Source organism: Ipomoea nil, unplaced genomic scaffold (assembly GCF_001879475.1).
Source record: "Ipomoea nil cultivar Tokyo-kokei standard unplaced genomic scaffold, Asagao_1.1 scaffold2283, whole genome shotgun sequence".
Classification (NCBI taxonomy): Eukaryota; Viridiplantae; Streptophyta; class Magnoliopsida; order Solanales; family Convolvulaceae; genus Ipomoea; species Ipomoea nil.
In genome coordinates this window covers 2,305,712-2,326,732 of record NW_017618711.1, presented here as the reverse complement: position 1 = coordinate 2,326,732, position 21,021 = coordinate 2,305,712, and the positions used below count along the sequence as shown (strand labels likewise).

At 36.0% G+C, this 21,021-nt stretch overlaps 2 protein-coding genes across 7 annotated transcripts; one reads left to right on the top strand and one right to left on the bottom strand.

The window, feature by feature from the left end:
* Positions 1-7,388: 7,388 nt before the first annotated feature.
* Positions 7,389-19,228, bottom strand: LOC109151386 (pentatricopeptide repeat-containing protein At5g14080). Of its 6 annotated transcripts, none has more exons than XM_019299391.1 (5): positions 17,490-19,228; positions 16,647-17,012; positions 16,339-16,542; positions 16,076-16,250; positions 15,809-15,945 (listed from the first exon to the last, which is right to left on the bottom strand). In XM_019299391.1, exons 1-2 carry the CDS (start codon positions 19,147-19,149, stop codon positions 16,747-16,749), a joined length of 1,926 nt encoding a protein of 641 aa, XP_019154936.1. In that variant the 5' UTR covers positions 19,150-19,228; the 3' UTR covers positions 15,809-15,945; positions 16,076-16,250; positions 16,339-16,542; positions 16,647-16,746. The 6 variants fall into 6 exon arrangements, with proteins under 6 accessions (XP_019154939.1, XP_019154936.1, XP_019154933.1 ...); XM_019299388.1 differs by having other exon boundaries at positions 16,339-16,532; XM_019299390.1 differs by having other exon boundaries at positions 16,339-16,529.
* LOC109151176 (basic proline-rich protein-like) lies at positions 12,151-13,943 on the top strand. Its single transcript, XM_019299095.1, has 2 exons — positions 12,151-12,619; positions 12,679-13,943. Exons 1-2 carry the CDS (start codon positions 12,151-12,153, stop codon positions 13,941-13,943), a joined length of 1,734 nt encoding a protein of 577 aa, XP_019154640.1.
* Positions 19,229-21,021: the final 1,793 nt, after the last annotated feature.

Below are 21,021 nucleotides of genomic sequence, written 5' to 3'. Positions count from 1 at the left end.
ACACCAATTTAGATGAAAAAGTAGATAAAGAAACTGGACCAGAGGTTCCTAGAGTAGAGACAAGAGCAGAGATAGAACTAAAGAATTTTGGAGCAGAAACTGACACAGAATCAGACTGGACAGGATTAGCAACAATCATAACTGGAGCAAATAAACGAAGGTACAATCACACAAAATCGATCAAAACATAGATGGACATTTAATGAACACATAGAACTAGTCAAAGAAGGCAAAACAAGATAATCCAGGCAAAAAAGAACTACGTATAGCAAAACGCAACGAGAAAGACAAAAAGATAGGAATTGAAAAAGGTATTGAGCAAATACCACCACTAGTAGAGGAGAGAATAGAAAAAGGTACCACAATTTCATATTTTTTGAACTCTCCAAGTCAGCAATCGGAGAATTAGGATTAATATTTTCTGGACTAGGCCAGTAATTCTTCTGGATCTGAAATAGTGAAAAAAACATTTAAAACAAAAAACAACTTATTGAATTATAAAATACCTGGTTTTATTTCGATGATGACCCTTCACTCTTGTATTTGCATATTCTCTAATCCAACTCCGATCCTCTGTCTTCTGCTAGTTTCTCTTGAGTTGCGATTGGAGTTAACTGGGATATAAAATATGCTTTCCTAACCCACACTTGTTTTAAAAACGGTGCAATGTGTTTATGGGTGTACTTCTCACGCCTTTGGTCTTTATAAAAGTAAAAGCACTCAGGTCTGGTATGACCACGAACCCTGTAATAATGACAAATAGGATTATAGAATTTAAATTTTGGATTTCCACGCCTTATATTACCAAACCTTTCCCAAGTTGTACTAGTTTCTGGAGTATCTGAAACTGGTCCAGGTGCTGAGTTAGAGTCAGAGGCTTTTACAAAACTGTCACAGCCTTGTCTTTTCCGCCAGAAAAACCTAAACCATACTTGGTAGATGTTGTCCTTCCAGAATCCAAGATTTGGTCAAGGGTGGAAGTGTTGTTCATCATTTTAATTATCCTTTTGAGCATGTCCAACTCTTGTTTGAGTTCTTCTTCGCGTTTGAGCCCGTCTTTGATGATGTTGTCCCTGTCAGATATTTTAGATAGATACACTTTTTTTGGCATTTTCTAGAATGTTAACCTGACTAGACAGAGATCTATTCACTTTTACAAGTATTTCCCATTTTGCATACAACTTTTTGTATTGAACTTCAAAAGAGGGAACTGGTAAATCATGGTCTTCAGCTGACACATATTCTCCAACTTCTGAGTTTACTTCAGCTTCTAGGTCAGACTCCATGTTGGCTATTGCAGTGAAAGACACAAGGTTACCGAAGATCGTTTCTGGATCAAATCCTGGATCAGAATCAGGTTCAAGTTCTTCATAATCACTCCAGGTTAGAGTTGCCTTCATCGACTTCTTACGCCTTAGGTATGTTGCGCATTCTACTCGAACATGGTCGAATCCTTCACATTCATAACACCTAATGCCTTTTGCACTTGATTTATCCCTGGATTGAGAGTTTCGTGATGGACGAAAATTAGATGATCTAGTCTTTTGGCTGTTACATGATGCATTTGATGTTGATCCCTTCTGGTTTTGAAACTTTCCATTTTGAGAGTTAATCATCTGTTTTACCTGTTTCAAAAGCTTCGAAAGCTGGTTAATTAAAAATTCAACTGGATCATCATTTACCTCGTCTGGATCAGATACTGAATCATGTTCTTCAGCTATAAAGGCAATGTTTTTCTTCTTTTTTAGTGTGATTAGAGAGTATTTCCATCTCATAGGTTTGCAAGTTTCCCATTAATTGAGCTACGGTTTTGTTCTCCCACCCGTCATGTTCTTGAATCGTCGTTACCTTTATCCTGAAATGTTGAGGGAGTGAATGAAGAATCTTCTTGACTAGTTTAGATTGGGAGAAAGGTTCGCCTAGAACGGTTGCACGATTTGCTAGTTCCTGAACACGGGCATGGAAATCAACTATTGATTCGTCTTCTGCCATTTTTAGATCTTCAAAGTCAGATTGGACCATTTGGAGCTTTGACTGCTTGACTGAGTTAGTTCCTTCATAGGTAGTTTCCAAAATCTCCCATGCGTCTTTGGCAGAGTCACAACCTGTAATAAGAGTAAACTGGCTCTCATGCATTAAGGAATAAATAATATCTAAGGCTTTATTGTTGTAGTTCGCAGTAGTCATCTCAGCATTTGTCCATTCTGTTTCTGGTTTGAGAACTGGAGGGGCTCCTGAAGTGGCTGCATCTTTGGTGGGATGAGTCCACCCAGTGAGAACTGCCCTCCAGATCATCTCCCCATGAGCTCGTAGGTGCATTTTGGTATGAGCCTTACAGTACGCATAGTTGTCACCTGTTAATTCAGGAGGTGCTCTATGTCGTTCCATTCTGCAAAACTCAATGCACAGTAAGCCAAAGAAGATTGACCAGAAAAGTAGAATCAAGAACAAAAACCGAGATCTTGAGTTCAAGAAACACGAGTAAGCCAAATCGATTAGACTAATATTTTAAGTTCCCGGACTCTGATACCAATTGAAAAAGGCTCGTGGATCTTGAATGCAAGATATAACCTAAAGGTTCCTACTAAATTTTAATTCAATTATTAAGTTAGATTAGCTCCAAGATCTACTCCAGCCAGAATAAAGAAATTAAAAAAAAAAAAAAAAAGCAATAAATGGAACCGTGCACCAGGAAATGTTCACGCAGTTCGGAGCCTCACTCCTACGTCTGCGGGGCCACTCACGTCAGCCCAATCCACTAGATGATCAACAAGGAGTACAAGGGGGAGTACATTACACACTAAAGCAAAGACTACACTACTCCAGCGACTACTCCAGCATCACCATGGACTTGACGTGCAGGCTATCTTCATCATAGCTTGAACCAGTTGAGAAACCTTCAACACACGAACATATTGATAGAAAAACCAGTGGAGGATTTGAGGAATGATATGTATAATTTTAATCCTTGAATCTTCAACTTTAATGCTTAACAAATTAGCATTTTATAGTGAGGATATGAAACCTCTTTTGTCTGAAAAAATGCAGCCTTCAATTCCTCAAATTAAGCTGCATCTTCTGATTTAAAAAGCCATAGAAGTAGGGTCTTGACCAACATAAATGTTTGAATGAGTTCCAGTGGCGGAGCCAGGATTTACGTTGAGTGGGGGCGAAAAAGCAAAGGTAAAATAAATTACAAAATATTCAACTACAAAATACAAAATATCAAATACAAATAAAATTGTTAAAGAACTATATGCTAACTAACATTAACTAATTATTCCAAATAAACAACTATACCAACTAACATTAACGAATTTTCAGCAAATGTATTCGTCCTTAGTAATTAACATAACCATTAAACAACTACATCAGTACAAATGAAAACTAAATAGAATGCATAAGAAGTGAAAAACAAATGACAACTAAACACAGTTAGAAAGGACAATATTAGAATATTGTTAATATTAGTAGATCGAAAAAAAAAAAGAAAGAAAGAAAAACAAATAGGAATAAACTGGAATGCATAAGCAATTAAAAATAAAAAAATGCCAACAGCAAGGTTTGAACTGCTAACCTTTCACTATATTAGGTGGGAAACTAATGGCTTTACCATCCCAGCCAACACAAACTTTGTTTAAATTTTAGTATATTTAGTATATATACCATTTATATGGGGTAGGGCAGTGGGGGCAGCTGCCCCCATTGTGGCTCCGCCAATGATGAGTTTCACTTCTTCTGAATTACTTCCTGGAGCTGATCCTGGAGTGCATCCTGGCACTGACACTGGACCGGAGTAGGCGCTGATCCAGACTCAACCTGACACAGACACAGGACCATTTTGACAACTAATTTAAGCCAACTTAAGTGGATTTTAAATGTGTAACATTTTACACTTACAAATGTTTTCTACTTATTACAAACTGCTTTCAAATGTTCTTTTTCACAGTCACACAGTCACAAGGTTCTGTCGTACTTCAGGTCGAGTATTGATGGATCGACCACTTATCCTTTTGATTCAACTTTGTAGAGCAAAAAATGGTGAACAATAAATAGTTTTATGGTTTGTACATTATGTTTATTTTTCACTTATGAGAGCATTATTATAGTTGTTGGATGTAGTATGTTTCTTCACGTATTCTGAATACATGGATACAAGAAAATCAAGGATACATATCATGATAAGTTGTTTGATGATGGATTTTTCCTCAAATTTGTTGCTCATAATTTTGGGTACTCCATTTATGGGTTATAGAATATATGAGTTTCGTTGTTGGAAGCATTTTTTTTTTTTTTTTTTTTTTTTAACATCGCTCACAGGGAATCAACGAAAACGATTCAAAGATCGAAAAAGGTTAAAGATTAGAGAAGATTGTAGACAACAAGTAAACTAAAGGTGTGTTTGGTTCGCACATAAGAATTAGAATGGAAATGGATATCAAATACTTGGTAATGGTAATGGGTTTTGGCGAAAGTATTTAACATGTTTGGTAGTAGGCCGGGTGAAATGAGAATGGTCACTAATAGTAATGCTTGAGAATGAATAAGGGAATGAAACATTTATCTTATTTGGGTATGAATTTTCCAATTGATGAGGTATTCAAAACTTATAGTAGTATTCTAAAAACCTATTAACCGAACAATAACAATCACTTTCATACACATTCCTATGGACAAAACCCATCAACCAAACACACCCTAAATCTATTTAGAAACCACAAAGATTAACGATAAAGGAAGTAGTATTATTGGTCTGAAAATGCATGTGGCAAAATATATCGTGCACCACGATGCACAGAGCTATGTGCGTCCACGCACAAAACGCGCGTGTTTCTTGCTGACGTCACTCTGTCCGTCCGAACAGATCAAATCTGATTATGTGTATTCAATTAAAAGTTTATGTGTATTGTGTTATGAGTTTATGTGTATTATTTTAACCAAACCACATTATGTGTATTCAGTTAAAAGTTTATGTGTATTGTGTTATGAGTTTATGTGTATTCAGTTAAGAGTTTATGTGTATTATGTTAAAAATTTATCTGTATTTTGTTAAGAGTTTATGTGTATTATATTATGAGTTTATGTGTATTATGTTAAGAGTTTATGTGTATTATGTATTATGTTAGATTATGTGTATTCTGTTACGAGTTTATGTGTATTCTGTTATGAGTTTATGTGCATTCGAAACAGAGATTTTTTTTAACAACTTAACAAAACGACGTTGCTTTGGGAGGCGCGAGGTGCACAGTGCTATGTGCGCTGTGAAGCACGGGGCGCGAGGTGCGCTGTGATGCACGTTATAATGATTGGTCTAAAACTAGGTTTAGGTTTTTTTTTTTGAATGCTACTGACTCCATTAAAATGCATTATCTGTTCATAATAACGCCTCTACTAAGGCTCAAACTCACAACCTTCCAAATAGAAGTCCAACCCGGATACTATTAGACCACATAGTCTTGGTAAACTAGGTTTAGGTTCAAAATGAAAAGAATTGAATACATCAAAATTTTAATTGTTTGATACTTCAAAAAGGATTTTATCAAAAGTATTAAACAATTAAAATTTTGAAGTATTCAATTCTTTTCATTTTCCTATTCATTTTCTGGATATATATATATATATATGGAAGGGTTCAGGTGCGGGTATAGCTTCCCGTGCGGTTGTGCGGTTAGATCTGAGCTGTTGATCAAATTTAGATCAACGACTCAAATCAATAAAAATTAAAAAAAAAAAAACGCGTGTCGGGAAGAAGATAGCGCCTACACAAATGATAGCGTCTACACAAATGTTAGCGTCTACACATAGCATCTACACAAATGAGTAGCGTCTACACAAATGATAGCGTCTGCACAACCTCACGCACATTAAGTACAAACCCCACACACATTAAGCACAGCCTCACGCACATTAAGCACAAACCCCACACACTTTAAATATTAACTCACAGATTTTAAGTTTCAACAACTATTGACATTAAGCACAACCTCACGCACATTAAGTACAAACCCCACACACATTAAGCACAACCTCACGCACATTAACCACAAACCCCACGCACTTTAATATATTAACTCACAGATTTTAAGTTTCAACAACTATTGACATTAAGTACAACCTCACGCACATTAAGTACAAACCCCACACACATTAAGCACAACCTCACGCACATTAAGCAGAAACCCCACGCACATTAATCACAGATCCGCTCACCTTAATTTTGACCTACATGCAAAAATTACAAAATTATCACCGCGTTTTTTTTTTTTTTTTTAAATTTTGACAATTCTGAACGTTGATTTAAGCGAGATGAATGGTCCAGATTAAACCGCACAACTGCACCTGGGCACTCTAACCGCACCAGAACCTATATATATATATATATATATATATATATATATATATATATATATATATGTATGTATGTATGTATGTATGTATGTATGTATGTATGTATGTATGTATGTATGTATGTATGTATGATATTAATATTTTAAAAATTTTAACTTTTTTAGTATTTAAATATGAAAAAATTAATATCATTTGTGGACTTTACTTATTTTTTTGAACCTTGAAGTATAAAAATAAAAAATAAAAAATCATGGACTGGCTCGCGGGACCCGCCAACCCGCATAGGGCGGGCTTTGGTTGCATGAACCCTAGCCTATGGCCCTGCGGGTTTGGTGGGCAGACTCGCAAAAGCCCGTAAAATTCATTACTAAAATGGTCCATTGACTATAGTGAAATTACCAATCTGGTCCCGAGTTAACGGATGTCTAACGGCAAAACAAACGAAGGACGAAATTGGTTAAGATTTTTAAAATTGAGGTACTTAATTGGTCAAGAAAAATAGTCAAGGACAAAATTAGTAATTTTAGTATAATCAAGGGACTATTTTGGTAATTAATCTATTATTAGTTATTATAAACGCACAACAACAACAACAACAAATAACCAAGTACTCCGTATAAAATAAAACATTAATGTACAATAACAATAATCTCTTTCTCCCAAAACGTGAGGTAACAAATACGTAGGGCGCGGGCGCCCCTACTCTCCTAGCATAGGTATTAAACAAGTGCACCAAATTATTACTTTTAGGAATAAGGATCAAATAGGCCACACAATTACATATCAAAGTGCAATTAAGTCATTGAATTTAAAAAGAATGTAATTGAGCCATTAAAACAACAAAAAAATACAATTAACTCAAAATAACTTGTTTACCTGATATAGCAAGTTACCGATTTTAAAATTAATTTTTTAAAATAATTTTTAATAAATAAATAATTAAAATATTTTTTTAAAAAAAAAAAGAAAAAAAAAGAAGAAGAATCGTCTCCGGCCGGCTACGTCTCCATAGACGGAAACGGGCCTCCGTCTCCAGCCATGGAGACAAAGACCTTCGTCTCTATGGCTATGGAGACGAAGGGATCGTCCCTTCGTCTCCCTGGGCATGGAGATGAAAGACGTCATCTCCATGGCCGGAGACGAAGGCCAGGGAGACGAATTCGTCTCCGGCCATGGAGACAAAGCTGGGCGGATATGATTCGTCTCCGGCCACCATTGTCTCTTTTTTTTTTTATTATTTACTTTTTTTAATATTTTAATTATTTATTTATTAAAAATTATTTTAAAAAATTAATTTTAAAATTGGTAACTTACTATATCAGGTAAACAAGTCATTTTGGGCTAAATTGCATGTTTTTGTGTTGTTTAATGGCTTAATTGCATTCTTTTTTAATTCAATGGCCTAATTACACTTTGGTGTGCAGTTGAATGGCCTATTTGACCCTTATTCCTTACTTTTATATATTACTCCTCTGAGGGCACTCCAATTTTATCTTGAAATTGATGTATGACCTAATAAGACTGAAAATTCTTAAAGGTTAGAGTAAAAAAAAAAAAAAAAAAAAAAAAAAAAAAAAAAAAAAAAGATTAACTTGATAAATATCAACTCGATTAACCTGAACTCGATAAGAATGATAGTTTGAACATGTAGCTTGAAACTTTCAACTTTGTGAGCTAACTTGAGTCCAAGCTGCTCAAGACTACTATTTGTTTTACAGGCAATGTAAAACAAAATATACATGAGTGAATCTCCTATGAGACCATCTCACAGATTCTTACTATGAGACAAATCGAGTCATGATGTAAATGTAATATTTATACGGGAAGATGTAATACTAATCAGGAATAAATTGTTTGTTACTTGAAAAAGTGTAATACCTTTAAAAAATGTGTAATACTTTAGGGTATGTTTGGAAACTCAGAAAATGACTTCCGGAAATCATTTTCTGAATTTTTTACCGCCTGTTTGGTTCGCTGGAAAATATTTGAAGGGAAATGGAATTGAAATTCCATGGAAAATAAATTCCAGGAAAATGGATTCCATTGTTTAATTGGTTGGGAATATAAATTCCATTACTTGGTTGGATTTGAAATTGTAAGGAATAATGGATATAAAGACAATTATACCTCTACACAATAATAACAACAACAACAACAACAACAATAATGGTAATTAAAAAAGTTCGTGAGGGCATAATTGTCCTCCTTGTTTTCCATGGAAAACAAAACGGGGGGGGGGGGGGGGGGGGGTCAAGGAAAATGTTTTTCTTCCAACCAAAAAAAAAAAGTAAAAAAAAAATCTAGATTTCCTCAAATTCAATGAAAACATTTTTCATCAACCAAACACCTCCTTAGTGTTTGGGTAGTCAAAGGAAAATGAAGTCAAATGAAAATAATCATTCGAGTTAATACCCAAAATCGTCTTCGACTATAGTGGTTTTTCTCAATTTCGTCCTAAACGACTTTGGTGACCTAATATCGTCCCAGACTTTTGTGTTTCGCTCAATTTAGTCCTCCATTTGTTATTCCGTCAAATTGGTGTTAAATTAAGGGACAACTCAGTAATGTCAATATTGATCTCTCTTTATTTTCAACTTGTGAAGTGCGAAATTCCTCTTTCTTGTACGAATTACACCCAGAATATTCCCGGACCTGCAAATCAAATTTTATATTTGCAGTTTTATGAGTAATTCTGGGAGTAATTCGTAAAAGAAAAAGGGATTTCGCAGTTCACATGTCTATGAGTAAAGAGATGTCAATATTAAAATTAATTAATTGTGTATTTATTTAACACCAAATGGACAGAATAACAAATGAGGGACTAAATTGAGCAAAAACACAAAAGTTTGGGACTAAATTGCGCGAAACACAAAAGTCTGGGACGATATTAGGTCACCAAAGTCGTTTAGGACGAAATTGAGAAAAACCACTATAGTCGAGGACGATTTTGAGTATTAACTCATAATCATTCTGTTCAACGAAAAAAATGTCAAATTTGGCAAAAAAATGTCTTCCTTAGACAAAAGTCATTTTTTGGATTCTTTATTTTCCATCTCTCTTCTCTCTTTTCTTTTTAAATTAGTTTCCGGATTATTATTATTATTACCACCACCACAACCATTTAACCAACACAATCACCATTATCACCACCACCACACACCACACACCACACGACCACTACCACACCACGACGATGATGACACCAACACTTCCACCACTACCACACCACCACCAACACCACTACCACATAAACCACCACCACCATAACCATTACCACAGCACCACAAAAAACAACACCACTACCACCAGCACCACCCCGCCAAGACCACCACCACCAACACCACTATCACAACCATCACTACCACCAACACCAACACCACTAGTACCACACCGCCGCCGCCGCCACATCACTACCATCACCGCATAATAATAATAATAATAATAATAATAATAATAATAATAATAATAATAATAATAATAATAATAATATTATTATTATTATTATTATTATTATTATTATTATTATTATTATAAATAATATGTTCATTTTCAGGAACTATAAACCAAACTGAAATATATGTACAATTTCATAACTTTTAGCTAAACAGAAAAAGATAGTTCTCTAACATTCAGCCAAACACCATAAAATTAAAATATTTTTCGGAATATGAGTCATTTTCTGAATAGTCGTTATTTATGAGAAAAAAATATAATACTAATCATGGATAAATTGTTTAATTGTTACTTATGAGAAAAAGTGTAATACTTATGACGAAAAATATAATATTTTTTATGAAAAATGTAATACTTTTAAATCAAAATGTAATATTATGAGTTAGAGAGTTATTACTTATGATGAAAATGGTAATACTTATGTTGAAAAATATAATATTTATCAAAAATCCAACTCATCACACGGATAAAGATCTATAAGATTATCTCATAAGAGAATTTGCCAACCAATTTTGGTTATGACATGATTGGTGAAATATTTTTGTAAAATAAAAGCATAATATTTATTAAACTCTTCTATTAATTAGACTGATTCATAAATAAATAAATTTTAAAATAATTAAGCTTGATTTGTATATCCATCGATTATTTGATTAGAATTTACTTTTTAAACAATTAAATCATTGATGTTGCAAGATTATACAATGTCAAATTTCATTCCAATGTCGAATTATGTTTGTGTTGCTTGATTTGCGTATTGAATATTGGCAAATATTTACTTATTTATCAGAAAATTTGATGATTACAAAATAGGAGACACGTGTTGTAACTTGTAACCCATATTACACTTGATCAAGACTAGCTTGTCCCTTCTATGAAAAATTTCTGGTTCACCCCTGTATACAGCATGCCAAGTTTAAATATCAAAATTTTCAAGAATTCTCTTACATATATAAACCACCTTGCTCTTCCTTCATCAATAGGATGTTGACTAAGGGGTGTTTGGTAAATAGTTGTTAGCTGATTGGATTATTAGTGGGTTTGACTAATTGCTAGCATTAGCTGATTATAGAAAAGTGTTTGGTAAATTAGCTGTTATTTTTTAGTTGATTATATACAAAATAACTTTTTCAAAAAGTTGATCGAAAAAAACTATTTTGAGCAACTTTTTGAATTTTAACATTTTGTAGCAATAAGTTGTTACAAAAAGTTAATTAATCAAATACTCATATTGATTGTTTAACCAAGTTAAACAGCTAATAGTGGTCAAATAAGTCAAAATTGACAGATAGGCTATTATTTTACCAAACAGGGCCTAAATGAATTCTCAACACATGTCCAAAATATATATTAGGCTATGTTTGATAGAATTTATTTTAAAACTTATAACTTATTTAAAATACAAATAAGCTCTGAGGTCTGTTTGGTAAAACATGTAAAGTTTAAAATAATAACTTATTTTGAAATTTTATTCTAAATAGCATATCAAAATAAGATAGTAACTATTAGTTTTTTTTTTTTTTTTTTCATCTTTTAGCTTTAAGCTAGCTTATAAGCTAAGTATGCCAAATATAGTCTAATAATAATAATAATAATAATAATAATAATAATAATAATGACTCTTTGTGCTTCAGTAGATTGAGAAAGTAATTATGAAAAGATACTATATTGTAACAAAGTCAGTACTCAGTAGTATTAACAAAATAATAATGGACTAGTGGCAATAGTGTTACACTAGCTTCAAATAAATGTATAAACGTATTGATATATATAAAACACTAACTCAATCAAATTGATTTTTTTTTTTTTTGATGTACAATCAAATTGATTTAGTTTATCATAAATTATTAGTAAAATTAAAAGTCCACACTCAAATAATAAGAGAATTAATTTCCACTTGATTGGATTAAAGATGCGTAATAATAGCCCTTAATAAACTTTAAATTACATGCCTAACATTTTAATAAATTCATGAAAAGTGGCATAGTACAATAATCTCATTAGTCAAATCTTCTGTTCACTAATTAGGGATTAAATTATTACAGACGGGCCTATGAGGTTTAATCAAATTACAATTTAAAGGTATAATAGGAAATCAACATGAAATGAAATAACGAAAATGAAAATTTATGAGAATTATGTGTAAATTTTAAATTAAGAAGACACTCACATGTAAATAGTCTAAATTTAAAGATTTCAAGTGAAATTGTACTTTAAATCAATTAATTAAGCATGTTTTTTTGAAAGAAATAAGCTCATCACTTACAAGTATAAATATTGACCTTCACTACACTTGAATCAACAAACTAACAAAAAAGAATTGCGAATATTTACATTAACTTTATGGGTATGGCCTCCAATTTCCAAGTCCCAACCATCATCTTTCTTTTCCTCAATATCATATTCTTTGCATTTGTTGACTGTCAACGCACAACAGCCCCAACTCGTAGCACGAGTGGTGGAGGCTCACCCCTCGTCCCACCTCCGGGCAGTGGTCGATCCCCCGTCACACCTCCAGGTAGCGGCCGACAACCCGTGCCACCTCCGGGTAGCGGTCGACCACCCGTCCCACCTCCCAATACTCGCCAACCCCCAATCTCACCTCCTGGTAGTGGCCGACCCCCCGTCCCACCTCCAGGCAGTGGTCGATCTCCCGTCCCACCTCCCAGTACCAGCCGACCACCCGTCCCACCTCCCAATACTCGCCAACCCCCAATTCCACCTCCTAGTACTGGTCAACCCCCTGTCCCACCTCCGGGTAGCGGTCGACCACCCGTCTCACCTCCCAATACTCGCCAACCCCCAATCCCACCTCCTGGTACTGACCAACCCCCGTACCACCTCCAGACAGTGGTCGATCCCCCGTACCACCTCCAGGTAGCAGCCGACCACCCATCCCAACTCCGGGTAGCAATCGACCACCCGTCCCACCTCCCAATATTCGCCAACCCCCAACCCCACCTCCTAGTATTGGTCGACCCCCCGTCCCAGCTCCAGGCAGTGGTCGATCCCCCGTCCCACCTCCAAGTAGCGGCCGACCACCCCTCCCACCTCCAGGTAACGGTCGACCACCTGTCCCACCTCCCAATACTCGCATACCCCCAATCCCACCTCCTGGTACTAGCCGACCCCCTGTCCCACCTCCTGGTAATAGTCAACCCCTTATCTCACCACCAAGAAGTGGCAAACCTCCAATCCCACCTCCTGGTAATGGTCGACCACCCGTTCCACCTCCAGGTACTGGTCAACCCTCAGTCTCACCTCCAAGCAATGGCCAACCCCTAGTCCCACTTTCGAGTAATAGCCGACCCCCTATCCCACCTCCAAGAAATAGCCGACCTCCGATACCACCTCCAAGCAATGGTCAACCTCCGGTCCCATCTCCAGGCAATGGTCAACCGCCAATCCCACCTCCAGGCAGTGGTCGACCGCCAGTCCCACCTCCGGGAAGTGGTAGACCTCCTATTCCACCTCCGAGCAATGGCCAACCTCCGGTCCCACCGCCAGGTAGTGTCCAACCACCCATCCCACCTCCCAGTAGTGGCCAACCTCCAGTCTCACCTCTAGGCAATGGCAAACCCCCAGTCCCACCTCCCGGCAGTGGTCAACCCCCCGTCCCACCTCCCGGTAGTGGTCAACCCCCCGTTCCACCTCCCGGCAGTGGTCAACCCCCCGTTCCACCTCCAAGCAATGACCAACCTCCTGTCCCACCTCCAGGTCGTGGCCAACCTCCCGTCCCACCTCCAAGCCGTGGCCAACCTCCTGTCCCACCTCCTAACAGTGACGGTGGCAATCAACCTGTTACCCCACCTCCATCTCCACCTCCATCTCCACCTCCACCTCCACCGCCACCGCCACCACCTCCTCCTCCACCGCCACCACCTTCCCCTGTTGTTGATACATGCCCAAAAAGAAAAATAGAGTTGACTATATGTGAAATTATATTAAAAAATATAGATTCTATCTTACCAAGATTTCGCTCAACTTTCGCAAAGCCTTGCTGCCGACGCCTTGAGGGACTTACTAATCTCCAAGTTGGTGTTTGTCTTTGCAAACTCCAAGTTCGCACCAACATCAATGTTTCCATAAGTATTCTTTCCGATGCATGTGGACAAAAGCCTCCAAATGGTTTCAAGTGCTAAAGATGTACCTAGCATGCTTTAGTGTGTTACATTCATGTATGGAATGATATAGTCTATATAAAAATATATGAATAATTGAGTTTAGCGATCCATATGATCATCTAAACTGTACTCCTTTCGTGATTACGTGTGTTGTCATCATAATATATAATTATATATATAAATAGAAAAATTTGTCAAGATATTTGGTAAAGTATGATGTGTGTTTATACGATGATTTTAATTATTCTCTGGCCAAGTTTCTTTTAATGATTTGTCTGTAGAACAACACCCATAATGTTTGGTTTCATGCTTGAATGTCTTGATGCCACATGCAAATAAAATCTTATTATGAGGAATTCAAATTTTATATGCTAGAGGCAATTTGAAATTTGAGACAATCATAATCATAATACTTATTACAAAAATTTTAATACAAATTTAAAATAAATAAATTATTATTTATAATAAATATTGTAATATTTATATGTGAAATTATAATACTATTTAGAGTAGAATTATTGTTACTAATGATAAATATTGTAATATTTATAACTGAAATTGTAATACTTACACTGTGTAATTATATTGTAAATATTGTAATACTTATATGTGAAATGTTACTTACGAAAGAAATTATTATACTTATTGTAGAAAATTTGATGCCAATTTGAATTAAAAATAAATCATTACTCATGATAGATATTGCAATACTTATATATGAAATTGTGATATTATTTAAGGTAAAATTGATTGTTACTAATGATAAATATTGTAATATTTATAACTGAAATTGTGATACTCACACACCAATTGTCTACAACCCGACCCATCTCACAGATCAGAATCCATAAGACGGTCTCATGATAGAAGTTTTTACCTCATAAGTTAGCACATACATATCCAAAAGCTAAAACAAATAATACTGCTATTAAATTCATACAAATTTTTGTATTAACGTATTTATATTGTATAATTCTCAATAAATTAAAAGCTCCCGGCATTTTCCTTTTTCTTTTTTTTTTTTTTCTTTCTCCTGCAAAAAATCATCAGGAAAAGAGATAATTTTTTTTTCTCTACACGCCGTCTTGGGGATCACACGGGGATCACACGAGGTATAAGCAATCAGTGAAATAAGGGAACAAATCAGAATAATTTATTTACTTCATAGTTGGTAGATTTATTTTTAAAAAGATATTATTTTCTTTCCTTTTGAACTTTCCTTAAGTATGTAATCTTTATTATACAAGTAAAATACTTCTGATGGAGAAATAAAACACAAGTACTATTTTATCTCTAGATCAATGAATGTGTTAGTCCACACCTTGACTAGGGCAGCAGATTATCAGTCTAATTCTATCATTTGGCATAGTACTTTACCTACTTGTATTCAACACTTTCTCCTTCTTCTTAGGTAATTTATATCATGCACCACGGCGCACATAGCAATGTGCACCCAGGTACAAACCGTGCGCGTTTCAGACTGACATCACTCTGTCCATCCAAACAGACCAAACCTTATTATGTGTATTCAGTTAAAATTTTATGTGTATTGTGTTATGAGTTTATGCGTATTCAGTTAAGAATTTATGTGTATTATGTTAACCAAACCCATTGTGTATTCAGTTAAAAGTTTATGTGTATTGTGTTATGAGTTTATGTGTATTACGTATTATGTTAGATTATGTGTATTCTATTATGAGTTCATGTGCATTCGAAACAGAGGATTTTTTTTTTTTAACAACTTAACAAAACAACGTCGTTTTGGGAGGCGCCGGACACACAGTGCTATGTGCGCCTTGGTGCACGGTATAACAATTGCTCTTCTTAATATACGAGTAGTGTTATTTTCACCCAAAAAAAAAAAACACACACAAGTACTAGAGTTTTAAACAAAACCATGGAGCCAGGACACTCCAAAATCTCCTTTACACTCATTACATCCTCTCTCAGTTTCCTACTCTACAGCCTGCACACAACCATCCATTCACCATTGACGACCCTGCTTCAACCTCGTCTCCCACTTCTCACCCGTTGACAAGAGCATTTTGCAAAGAACACAACAGCATGAGTAAGATATAGTAATGTCCAAGGGAAAGTGTTTTAAATAAATAAATGTGGACATAACTAGAGAACTTATATTATGATTATACCTTTTTCATCTTTTATATACTTATATGTTGATTGGGACATTGTATATATTTGGACTGATTGCATTCCCAGGATGAAAACAGCACAACGATACACGTGAGGGTACGGTTCATAAAGTAGTATCAGAATCAGTGGGAGTTTGGAGAGTTGCCAAACAGCATCCCCAAATCTATGCACCTGAAACAGAAAAAGAAGAAGAATATTACTAAGAGAATTCTTATCTTACTAGTACTTATAGCTTTAAGCAGATCAACCATCAAATTACCTAAACACAAAAACATCCCAAAGTTAATTCTGGAGAAATGTGGGTATCTACGTGGCTGTGTGACCGTGGATTCTGAAGTTCCTTATAGATGGAAGAATTGGATACTTTCTCTGTTCCCACCTGCAGCTACTGAATTAGCTAGTTTGTAGCACAAACTTTACTCTTGAAAAACACTGCCAATATGAAGATTCCTACTGCAAATGACTACACGTTTAAATTTCAACAGTCGTTTAGGCTTTCCTTAAGTGCCAGAATTGGAGGAAAGGTTTTGAAATATTGGAATGAAAGAGAGATAGCTGCATATGTACCTCTTGGACTTCAACAATGATAGCACTTAGCCTCCGCTAGGTTGTTCATTGTTGTTCTCAATGACTGAACTTCAATAAGGTACCCATTCAACATTCTAACCTAGGATCCATCTCTACTACCAAGACTGTTTTCCCGCATTGCCTTAAACAACTTCATAAGTGGATCTGGTTTTGACAAAGATAAAATCTCATTGTGAAGAGCTTGAAACATGAAAGCAGACTTGTCTTGAATCAACTTCAAGTGTTCAAGAGCCAATGAAGTCTCTCCAGCATCACTTAAAAATCTCAGTACTGTGAGATGGGAGTCCAGAAATGCAATATCATCAATGTGACTATGAAGTAACTTCAAAGCATGAAGCACATTACCTGCAAATATCAGATAAAACTCTTAACCAGGATAGTAGGCAAATAGGTGGCTATTAAGTAATCATTTTGTCAAGAAAAATATAGAGTTAGAGTTAATACCCAATTTAGTTTTCGACTATAGTGGTTATTCTTGATTTAGTCTTAAAAGTCTTTTAGTGCTTAATTGGGTCCTGGATTTCGATGGTTTTACCTAATTGAGTCCCCAGCTGTTAAAATCAAAGACTAAATTAAATAAAAACCACTATAGTCAAGAACTAAATTGGGTAAAATCACTATAATCGAGGACAAAATTAGGTATTAATAGAGGAGAAATTACCAAGTTATCCTAACAGAGGGCTCAATTAAGTAAAATCATCTAAGTTTAGGACCCAATTAAGCACAAAAAGACTTTTAGAACTAAATCGAGAAAAACCACTCGACTACTAAATTGGGTATTAACTCATAGAGTTATGTATGGTAACATGTTGAAAGTCATACCTTCCCTACAAAGATAGAGGACAAATGAACCCAAAATATTCCGAGAAAGGGCAGTACTTTGAGCAACAGACATATCAAAGACATGAAGAGCCAGGGCAATATCTTTGGCTTGACAAATTCCTTTAAGAAGGGATTTGTAAGTTGTTGCATCAGGTGCTACCCTTTTCTCAGACATGTGTTCAAACAGCCTGTAAGCCTCTTCAACTTCACCAACTTCTGAACATTTCTGTATTAGGATGTTGTAGGACTTTAAATTGGCAGGGCAGCCATTTGTAAACATCTCATCCCACAGCCGTTTTGCTGGCCGCAGTAGATCTTCTCTGCAGCAAGCTTCTAGAAGAGAATTGTAAGATGATATGTCCAGACCTAAACCTTTTCTTTTCATCTCACCAAGAATCTCATAAGCCTCTTTTACTTTACCGGCCTCACACAAAAGTGTAAGCATCAAACTATAACTCCGTTTATCTGTGAAATATGCTCTGGCAAATAACTTCTGAGAAACTTCAACCAACATTTCAACTTTACCAAGCTTGCAAAGGTTCCTGCCCAAGTTCTTCAATGTAAGAAGTGTAGGAATCACTTCTCTGTCAAGCATGAAATCGAAGAATAACATGGAGCAACAAGGGTCAAGAGCTGAAACAGATCCTACCAGAGCATTGAGTAGATCATTGTCCATTGGGAAATCCCCTTTCATGATTACTTCACCCAACTCTTTTGCTTCAGATATTAGTCTTTCTGAAATCAAGGTAAGAATAAAGTCTTTATAATCATTGGATCTTGGTGCCACCCCCAGCTTCCGTTTTCTCTTCAAAACCCACTCTACATCAACCGCATTACCCATTTCTCGCAATGCTTCAGCAACAATCCTATACGCCATGAAATCGGGTTTACAATCTCTTTTCCTCAACTCATCCAAAGCCACAACAGCCTCTGAGACGAAAGACCCAGAACACAACCCATGAGCAACTAAAACTGCAATAACAGACCCGTTAATTCCAGAAAAACCAATCCTCCGAACCTCGTCTAGCAAATTCAAAGTCATTTCTAATCCATTACAGCGACAAAATTTCCACACAAACACACCAAACCCAAGCGTGTTTAACCGAACGCCTTTAAGAGTCATTTCATCGAACACGTTCCGGGCACGAAAAAGATCTCCTTCAGAAGAGGTAGCAGCAAGAAGCGAATTACAAGTTTGAGGTCCAATGTCGGATATTAGTAAACCAACCTCTTTGAAAGTAGAAAACGCGGTCCGGGTGTTCTTACTAGTGATCTGAGAGGCAATGACAGCGCGATAAACATACGGCGGAAGGTTGACCTTCTGGGATTTGCTCTGTTTCAAAACCCTATCCACAGCGTTGAATTTGCGAGAAAGGGAAAGAGCCTTGAGAATTGACTGATAGGAAGAGGAATCGTGAGAAAATCCTGGTTGTTGAGAAGACCAATCAAAGAAACCCAAAGCTAGGGAGTGGTGATGGAGGAGATGCGGGTCGATTACATGGGCGACCTGTGTTGGGCTTAGTGACTCCCGGCATCCAAGACGGTGCAAAGCTTGCTCCATCAATGGCGTCCATGTTTGAGTTGGAACAGTTTGTTTGGACTTTGATATCAAAGCATGGCTTATGACTTTTGCCAACTCTCCGGCCGATCCGCTGATCATATCGTAATTGGTTCTGTCCAAGGAAGTGAAAGAAATGAGCCCACCTATTTATACTACTTAACATTTTTTTATTTTTTTGAGGACTCGTTAAAGAACCCCGACTAAATCCCATGAACCATCGAGCTAAATCTTAATAGATGACTTAAATACCTAATAGAGTATTGTAAGGAGTAGAGTGGCCTTCCTGTCACAATCCTCTAGTTAGCAGGTTGAGGTCTCGATAAATCACTCTACTAACTTAGAACGGTCATGCACTACCACATGCTCGTTGAATACATAAGTGTAGTGTCCATGCAACCCAAAACATCTAAGGGCATCACAAATCTGTTATTGCTTCAAACTTCCACGGCTTGAAACCTTGGGCACGAATCAAAGCAGAGCAGCCGTCGCCCGTCGGTGCAGATCTTGCTGGTAGTAGCAAATATTCAAATGAGAACTCTAAGGAGCAAAAGAACAGGCGCACGATTATTAGCTCGAGGCGACAATTGCAGTCGTAAAAATGCTTGAAAAATTACAAATTGGAGCTCGAGGCGTAAATCAATCAAATTCAATGAAATTTAAGGACCTATCCAAGATGTAAGTATATCTCAAACATTTTTTTTTATTAAATTTGTTTAATTCAAATCCTGGAAAGAACTAAATTTTATCAAATTGATAATAAAGACTAACAAAAATGTCAATATAATCAAACCAAAATGATATTAATTCTAAATAAATACATCTATATAATAACTATATTATATTTCTATCTATTGTTATAGACATTGAATTGGTTGACACAACTCAGGTCGATTATATTGACATCTTTAAATATTTGTCGAAAATGAAAAATTTGTAAACTTGAAAAGGTTTTCTGTCAGTATTCTTTTGTTCTGGTACTCCACAGAAATTGGGAAATAAGGAAACGGAAGAACAAAGTATTTCCTATACACACAAGAAGTACATCATTTTCATAAAAATTACAACTTTAAGATTACAAACACAGCTAACATCCTAGATACACACACATATTATCAAAGTCTTATGAAATTAATTGTATTATTGAAATGATCTGCCCTGAAAACTAAAAGTCCACTAGGAGCTTGCTTCTAGCCAAAATCATTCAAATTACAATGCACAAAAGCTCAAAACTAAAGACTCGAAGATAAAAAATTCAGCTCTAGCTGAACACCAACAAATTAAAATCCCTGCCTTTTCAAACTCTTAGCTAGAGCTATCAATATGAGCTGGCAGAACAATTCCGGCAAAAAAAGCCCGCTCTTTAGCGGGCCTAAGTTTTGCTGGCACATACCGCCCCGTCCCACTACACCACCCCTTAGCAAATTATGTTGTGGAATTGTGTCCACCTTGCAAGATGGACACGGTTTTAAAACTGTTCATAATTATGAATATATAATTCAAAAATTATGAACATATAGGTGTGAACATAATTATGAACATAGAGTTGTGAACATAATTATGAACATATAGTTCTGTAATTATGAATATAGAGATTCAATAATTGTGAATATGAAGTTTAAAAATCATGAATATATGTTGGATCCGTGGGTAGAAAAAATAAATAATAATCAAATGTGGGACAAGCTTCAAAAGAGCTCTTGTATATAAGGGAGGAAAATCTTCATTCCAAAGCAATGTGGGACAAAAGCTCACTTTTTCCCTTCATTTTCCAACTCAAATGGATCTACTTTGAGAATCAATATCTCATTCACCCATTATCCGTTTTGAGCGTACAATATATCAATCTCTTCGTCTCACTACGAAGAACCCGAATCCACTTTGACCCGACCCAAATCGGAAGTGGACCCCACTGATAATTGTACCACAAAATAGCCACTTAACATGCCATTTTAAGCTATATATTTTTCCAAC